At 51.3% G+C, this 8,454-nt stretch overlaps 1 protein-coding gene across 1 annotated transcript; it reads left to right on the top strand.

The window, feature by feature from the left end:
* Positions 1-3,253: 3,253 nt before the first annotated feature.
* LOC143151265 (uncharacterized) lies at positions 3,254-8,170 on the top strand. Its single transcript, XM_076320242.1, has 2 exons — positions 3,254-3,815; positions 7,388-8,170. The coding sequence occupies exons 1-2, from the start codon at positions 3,527-3,529 to the stop codon at positions 7,564-7,566; spliced, it is 468 nt and encodes a 155-aa protein (XP_076176357.1). The 5' UTR covers positions 3,254-3,526; the 3' UTR covers positions 7,567-8,170.
* Positions 8,171-8,454: the final 284 nt, after the last annotated feature.

Here is an 8,454-nt window from a genome sequence, read left to right as displayed (position 1 = left end):
AAAGCTGTCCTCACGGGACGAACCCGCACGGATTCTGTTTGTTTGTCGGCTTTCTCGCGGTACAACGTGCACGTGGAAAGCCAGCTTTGTTTTCTTACGCTCACCCCGGGGATACCTGAGTGTACAGGTGATCGCGAACACGTCCTCCTTTGTTCGATCCTCTCTCTCTCCCTGTTCGTCCTCGTCCCCTTCTTTGTCTACGAAATCATCGCAATTCTACAACGCTCGGAACAGTTTCCGGTGATACGTACTCGATCGGCGATAACTCGCGAAACGCGAGCAGAGTTTTCCTCGAAAGGTTGTCCAAATTGCCACGAGAGAGAGCAACGCGCGATACCGAACACGCGTCCTCGGTCGGAGATAATCGTATCCTTATCGTTGACCGAACACTAGGCAAGGTTCTGGGCTCGGCTACCGCTTTCAAGTCCCGAAGATCCCGATCGCGGTGTACGTTACACCGATCGCGTAAAACGGGGTCCCTTGACCCGGACCGAATTTGAAAGGAAAGAGGCAAAGAACAACGACCGGACACAGAGTATTCTCCGTGGCAAAGAAACGTTTCGTTTCTTTCATTCGCTCGGGAGCATATGCTGCCAGCTGCTCGGACCGCTGCCCAAAGGGTTCAGTCTCGAATTTTCAAATCCGACGATTTCTTTTCTATCTTTTGTACGATTTTCTCCGTACACGTGACGCCCGTTGATCCGTACACGCTCGAAGCTACGTATCTCGTAGAAGTTTGTTCGTCGAACGAAACTGAACGTTCGTCTAACCGTTTGGTCTATTACGGTGCTCAGGAGCGCGGAAAGCGATCGGGCCACGGTAATCGTCTTCGGTTCGAGTACGAGTCGCGAGTATTAACTACATCCTGACACAGACCCCCGCGGATCGGTTTCTCTCTAATTTTCGACGATGCACTGACGTCACCGTGTTCCCCGTGTGTGTTCCGGTCTGGGTGCTCGGGACCGGAAACAACGAACTCGTTGGGGAGCGCCGGAGCCTTCGAAACGAAAATCCCCCACGGATATCGATGTTCTCGCGTTTAAACGAGGAACGAGAAGGGAAGTCGATATTCCCTCGAGGAACGAACGGTTCCTCTTAGAAACGAGCACGAATCGAGATTCGAAACGCGATCGTACGCGATACCCGTACGATTGATTCTTACGATTCTTCTTCCTCTCCGCTCGTCGCCAATTAGACGCGATACGTTCGATTTTTGCGCGGAACGATTCCTTTTTCTTTTTTTCTTTTTTTTTTCGTTTTTTCAACGATCGAGATGGAGTTCGAGACAATACCGCGACGAGCTTCGGATAGTCGATGGAAAATCTCTCGAAACAATCACAAACCTCGGTAATAATCGTTATGGCGGCTGACCATCGTGGCCACGATGTTCACCTGCCTGTGCTTTGGTCACACTCGAAACCGCCTTGCACGTATACGATACACGTTCGCTCGCGTGCCCGCATGATCTACAGTGTATGGTGTTTTTTAGCTCGCTTTCTGTAACGGTCGAATTTACCCCCATCGCTCTAGAACCGTGATACAACGAAGCACGTCCGAGTCCTTGGACCGCGATCGATTTACGAAATATCGTGCTTCTTTCGGCCAAGCTGTTTCCAGTTGCAACATTATAGCGCCGTACGGATCGTAATCGCGCGCGCGAACGCACACGGATACTACTCGAGCGTGTTTCGTCGACGATTATCGATAATATTTTTCACGCGGATATTGCTCGTAATGCGCGGTTTAACATTTTCCTCGAGAAGGTGGAAGAGACGCGCAAAATACAAAGTGGGTGAACTCGAGGCGATCGTCGAAACCTGGCTCGTTTCGTCCGATCCGGGAAAATAGTCGGTAGCGCGGTGCTCGTTACTCGCAGTCGTTTCCAAACTGTCAATAGAAAGAACCGATTCGCAACCGTCCGGTTCGAGGTATCAAACCGCAAGGCCTTGTACTAAAATTAAACCCTGACCTTGGATGATTTCGCTGGCTGACATTCACAATGCGCCATAGAAAACACGAACCCCTATCGTGTTGCGTATCGCAACGTAACGCAACCACCGAAGTCGTCCGACTATAATGATCGTGCACAAAAACAAGACGCGGCGAAAAAACGAAAATTGCGCGCCCTTGTTCGAAAACCGAACGACGCACGAGCTATCGTGTTTCATCGCGACAAAGCAATTTTCTGATTATTGTTGCAAAAATACTGGACGAAACCGGTCAATTTTCGGCGCGAAACTCGTTCCAACGCCGTCTCTCCCTCTTTCTCGGTCTGGTCCACCTGCCTCGGACGATCGTTTCTTTTCTTTTTTTTTTTTTTCGTTTTTTTTTCTCCTTCGTCGCAGAACGCCGGTAGAACTTCCCGCGAAAATGTATCGTACGTGGTATCGTATTCGCGACACAATCGGTCGAGCGGTCCCTCGGTCCCGCGTATCGGTAATTAGGAACGATCGGGACGCGCGAGTATCCGTAAATCGGGACGATCTTCGAGAGCGAGAGATTCTTTCAAAATTCGTTCGTTTTCTCGTACCTCGAGACGCTGCGTCTCGTAGACGACGGTACCGCGTCAATTTGCCACAGGTTTTGGCGTTACTTCGAAAATTCGATGTACGTGTCTTGCACAAGCTCGAGAAAAGAGAGAAAAAAAGAAGAAGGATTTTTCATCGACTATTTTCGGATCGTGGCGCGCATTCTGGGACACCCTCCGTAAACAAAGTCGACCGAGAGACGTTCACTTCTGCTCGGCGAGGAGCGGTGAATTACGAGGATAGGAGGAAAATGAAAACGATTTCGTGGAGACGAGACCACGGAACGCGTCCTCGTACCGGAGAACGCTCGCGCGATCGTGATCGCTCTATACGCGGTGCTACTTAGAAAAAAATAAAAGGTAGGCTTTATGGCGCGAGCCTCTTCTTCCCTTCCCTGACCAAGATCGCTTAGCATAATCCGTTGGACGGTTCGTGGCGCGAGCGAGCGAGAGAGACGACGAAACGAGAAGGGAAGCGTGCTCGGTAGGTTGGAAAAGGCGAGAACGCGTACGAGCGACCGAGACAAAGAGACGGTGATTGCGCGCCATTTTTACTGCGCATCCACGGCGGCGCACCAATCGGATTTGAATTCGTGAGGACGGTGGTAGGGTCACGTCGGACCTCGTGGCTCCGACGAAACGGTGGACTCGAAACCAAGCTTCGCTGCCTCGAAGATTCGACCAGAAGGAGTCTGGCCGTCGTGCGGTGAAGACCGGTATCTCGAATCTCGGTTATCTAGTTCGGTTCCCGTGGCACGGTGACCAATTCGCGAAGAAACCTGACAGAAAAGTCGTCGGTGAACGATCCAAGTATCCGGGAAACGAGCCGTCGAGGAACACCGGACACACGGAAACGAAGAAATCGTGTCCTGGCACCTTCCATTTTCGATTGCAGCCCGCTCGAGAGGTTCGTCGCGCGAATACCGGATTTCACACCGAGCGTTTCCTTCTTCTACCACGTTGCTCGCTCAACTTGCCGAAACAGAAGAAGTTTTCGAAATGCTGGCAGCTTCGATCTGTCGCGAAGTTCAGTTCACGGTGTTGTCCAGCACGACCATGGCCTCGCGCGTACCACGTTGCCTGTTCGGTAAACCGAACTCTCGAGAAACCGTGGAGATACTCCAAGAGGCGTTGGACACCGAGAGGAGCAAGTTCGCGAAACGATGGGGCGTCGATCCGCGTTCCGAGGATAAGGAGAACAATTATCAGAGGAAGCACCACGACAAACTGCACGAACCGTCGCCCAAGAAACGGACCAACCCGTACTCCAGGCAGACGAATATTCACGGTGAGTTACGCGTATACGATACCTCGCTTTATCGCTCGCGCGAGTGAAGTTACCAGTACGTACGAAAGTTTCACGCCCGATCTTCGAAGATAATGGATTCCCGTGGGTACGTGTACCCTAGCGTACGAGACGTCTCGCGTGTCTCGCCACTACGCGGAAAACTCGTAGCACGGAATTTTCGTAGACTCGCCGGGAAACGGGAACTAACCTTCCTTTCCGTCGCGCGTTCTCGCTGGAAAGATTTCGTTTTGAGGTTATAACGCCGAACGATACGCGACGAAGAAACGCGGCTGCTCGGGACGGTGTCGATCGTACGAAGATCGATCGGTGAAATATCGAGGGAACGGATTTCGGAGCAACGGGCCGATTAAACGCCCGGTGTCGAAAATATGGACGGAGCAACGAGATCGGTACGGTGCACGGAGTCTAAATACGGTTGATAAGCGTAGCGTAGCGTCGCGGCAAAGAGCATCGTAGCTTTTTGGCGGGAAAGCGATGGCGTTTGGCGAGGAAAGGGAAGGTAGAGAGGCGCAGGCGCAGCGTAGGCCGGTCGCGTGGCTCCGACCTGTTTTCTTAGCCTAGCCTCGCTCCTCCGCGCCTCTTCCGCCTTGTTTCTTTCTCCCTCTTCCTCCGAGCGTTCCCCAGCTTCTGGTTTTACGCGACTATCCCGAAACTTTCGGTCGGACCCTACCGGCTTCGACCACTATCGCTTTCCAAAGTTACAAACCCAACCAGTGATACGTAGAACCTCTCTCGTTTCTCTTTTCTACGCGCTACTCCGATTGTCTCGAGTGAACCACCTAGCCACGACGAACGGAGTCGCGTATTTCTCCTACTCTCCGAACGATTTCGTTCATTTTCGCTGGAATCGAACCGAACGCAACCGTGTTGCTTTTCGACGAGTCGCGCGGTCGAGACTCGAACTTTGTAAACGCGGTTAAACGCGACGACGATGCGCAACGAGTCGGAGGGTCTAGAAAGTGTTCCCATAGGTCGTCGAATGAATCACGCCGATGAGTCATGCGTGTTTGAAGACGGACGAAATACCTGAAGGGTCCTGTGACTCATCGAAGGGCCCCAGTTTTCATGGAGTAAAACGGCCTTACGATCGCATTCCTTGAATTCTTCGGGGCAAACTTCTTTGTATCGCGAGCGGACACTTGCGTATCCGAAGCCAATGTACCCCAACGGTCCCACACTGCACGATGGATATCACGTTATGTCGACCATGAGTGCATACTTTGCGTAGGACCGTTTGCGAAAAATATTTCAATTATCGTAAACGCCTCGGTGTCGCTCGCGACGGACAATGGAAGGCGCCTTTACGACTAGTCGCGCTTTTATTAAGTTGGCGGCCATGGAATGTCGTTTTTCCTTTTCAAACTATCCTACGCGTTCGAGACTTTCGACCTTTACCGCTTTTCCCAACGATCGGTTCTCGGTAACTCTCTCTCTCTCTCTCTCTGTTAACTCCGATCCGGTATCGTTTTGCACTTGTCTCGACAGACTTTCGTCGATTCGTCCAAATACATTGTCCCGAAGATCAACGAATTCTCCTCTCGCGATCGAAATTCGGAAAGTTTCCAAACCTCGAAGGAACTTTCGAACGTGTGTACCTGTATCGTATCGTGTTATCGGCGCGTGTGCGGCAAGTAGTCGCGCTCAAGAGGCGCGAAAACGAACCGCTTAGTCGGATATTTCGTGAGAACAACGCGATACGTCGTGATAACGCGCCGCCGAGTGGTTCTTCGAGCAGAAGCGTACCGAGATCCCGTGAAAAGTCAACGGAGCGAGACATCGCAACCAGCCCTTTTCCACCGACACCTGTCAGCCCCCGTTACGGAACTACGCGGACTCCGATGTCTTTTTCCCACGATTAAGTCGAGCTCGCGAGCACGCGATACCGTCAACGGGACCTTCCGAAGGTCGTACACCACCTGTCGTAATAGGTGTTTCTTTCTTACGACCGCATTTGCATTTCCATTTGCGTCTAGCCGATAGTTTCCTTCGGCCCCCTTGAACCTGTTCGTATTTCGTCGGACCGGCAGACGACCCGCATGCAACTATACGAACGAATACGGATTCGTATAATTGCGTTCCGATTGATCGTCGAGTGCAACGGAAGACCCATACGCGCGGCGTGAACCGTGAAAGCAATCGTCCACTTTTGGTCCGGTTACGAAACGATGCCCGACAACGCTCGATAGATATTCGTAGAGCGTGTCGATTAATATTTAGAAACGAAAGTAACCGAATCGTTTCACTTTTCTCGTTCCTCGAACTCGACGATCCGTAAACAACGCGAGTGGAAAACTCGGTCCGGTTTTCCGTTCGCGTTACCAATCCTCGGAAAATCTGGATCCCCCGTGGTAGGTTGGGAACGTCCGGACGATTTCGAAATAGAACTGTACGGAAGATTCGGGTTGCTCGCGCGTGTTCTTTAAAAACTCGAAAAGAAACTGACCTCTTTTCAGGGCTCTTGGGTGGAAATGCTCGGTTCGATTGAAAAACGCTCGAGAACGGTAGGAGGGAGGGGTCTCGACGATGCTCCACGGACAAAGGTAATCTCGATCTTTGTGCCCGAATCTCGCTCGAAGCATATGGACAGGTAGAGACGTCGAACCCCTCGAGAAACCGAGGTTCTCTAGGATATTTTGTGGCGCGGCTAGGCGAGGAAACAGATGTCGACGGACGAAATCCTCCACGGAATTCAAGCCACCGGAGGAAACTAGAGGACGTTGGTTAAGAAAGCTCGATTTTGCGCGCCATATGGCAAACCAGTGCGAAAAGGGAGAACGGAGAGAGATAGGGAGAAAGGATCGACGCGTCCTCGACATATGGCCACTCTGCTTGACCGTTTCTGTGCCTCCGCCGATTTCTTTCGAGGCTTTGCACTTGTCGTTATCGCGGATCTCTGGAAATCGTTCGGGGAAAAGATCGAGCACCGACCGGCACCTCCTTTCCTTCTCTCTCGATACGCGTTTACTCTAGTTCCTTTAATTCCGATCGCTACTTTCGATCTCGAACAATGTAAACAAGAAGTCGCCAGCGTGATACCGCTAACGCGAAATCGCACCTGCCGGCCAGAGGAAAGGACAAGAGATCGAGAAAGAGAGACAGAGAGAAAGAGAGAGAGAGAGAGGGAAAAAAGAAAGCAGCGAGGGCGCTCAGGTGACTACCTGATCGAAAATAGGGTGTCCGCGAGACGTTTTGTCCGTCCCGTGGCTTTTGTTGTGGAAATTTCGTGTTTCTCGCGTGGCGTGGTTCCCCATACAGGTTAAACTGCGTCGCAATAACTCGACCCCTCCGACTTTTGCAAGTGTCGTCCCACCGTTCCACCGTCCCACCTCTTGCCCAATGAAACCGTACGACGCTCGTTTCTTCGAACAAAGATTTCGCAACGGTTTTCCTTGCGAAATTTCTTCTGGCTTTTTTCTCGAAGAACGCCAACGACCACGGCGTTACCTCGCGCTCACCGACAATTTCGTTTTTACATTTCTATCCATCCGCGAAACGGTAGGCGTAATTGTGCACACCGATCTAACTCTCGGCCCGTTTCTCGTTTGTTGCAGATTACTGGCGAGCCCGAAAAGTGTGCGAGGTGAACAAGAAGTCCCTTGCGGACGCTTCGAAGCAGCAAAACGAAGCATCGAAAACGACCAAGGCAGCGACGACGATGGCAACGTCGACGACCACGACGACAACGACGACGATGACGACGAAGTCGTCGAAAAAGGCGTCGCAAAACTGAGAAAACGACAACAACGAGCTAACGGCGCTTGTTCACGGTTGCTGCTTCGCGCCATAGAAAACTGTATATTTATTTGTCGCCGCTCGTCGCGAACTAGCCAATCGTCGGGGACGTCCTCGTTAGCGTTAATTGCCAACTGTTAATTATATTATTCTTGTAAATACCGCGTCGGGTGATTTATGGAGGTTTGGACGAGCTCACTGTCGCGAGCAACGTAATTGCCTTCGTCTAGTTTTTACGATCGGCGAAGCAGAAAAAGGAGAAGGAACGGTTTCGACCTCGATGAGACGGAATATCCTTTCGTCGTGGTCAAAATTCGAGGTTACCGCTTAACGAGTTTTAATGGAGGTTTGCGCTGGACAAAGATCCTTTAAAATACCAGTGAGCCGTCGAAAGCCTGATTCGGTTGGTTCTTCGATGAAGCAACAATGCAGCGCCTCCAAAGAGTAATCGAACACGAAGACGAAACGTCCGCGCTCCTCGGCCTCGTCTTCGGAGATGTTGGAGAATGTCCTATGTATAGCCGAAAACTTAGGATTACGGAAAACTCTAGTCATCTTAGTTATTTAAGGGAAATCGAATAATAAACGATCGTGCTTTCATACGCATGGGCTGGTGTCTGTTGATCCCTACTCCCTTTTCGACCCTCGTTCCTTCAAATTTCCAGAACAACGAAAGCGATCGGGCAAAACGTAACCTTCCTGGAAAATAGGTACACGTGTCCTCGTTCATCGGGAACGCGAATCGAGTTTTTTCGGACACTGGACGCGTGGAATACGAGTCGAATCGTCGAAAATTAGACAGCTGAGGACCATGGATACCGTTGCCCAACGAACACTTTGTAACATCCACCTGGACTGGAGTCATGGTGGTCCGTGGCATACGTGT

The sequence above is a fragment of the Ptiloglossa arizonensis genome, chromosome 9 (assembly GCF_051014685.1).
Source record: "Ptiloglossa arizonensis isolate GNS036 chromosome 9, iyPtiAriz1_principal, whole genome shotgun sequence".
In the NCBI taxonomy this organism is placed as follows: Eukaryota; Metazoa; Arthropoda; class Insecta; order Hymenoptera; family Colletidae; genus Ptiloglossa; species Ptiloglossa arizonensis.
This window is presented reverse-complemented; position numbering and strand designations above follow the sequence as displayed.

Coding starts and splice junctions, on each gene's coding strand:
- LOC143151265 (XM_076320242.1), top strand. CDS start 3,527: ATGCTGGCAGCTTCGATCTGTCGCGAAGTTCAGTTCACGGTGTTGTCC. Junction 3,816..7,387: donor CAGGCAGACGAATATTCACG/GTGAGTTACGCG, acceptor CGTTTGTTGCAG/ATTACTGGCGAGCCCGAAAA.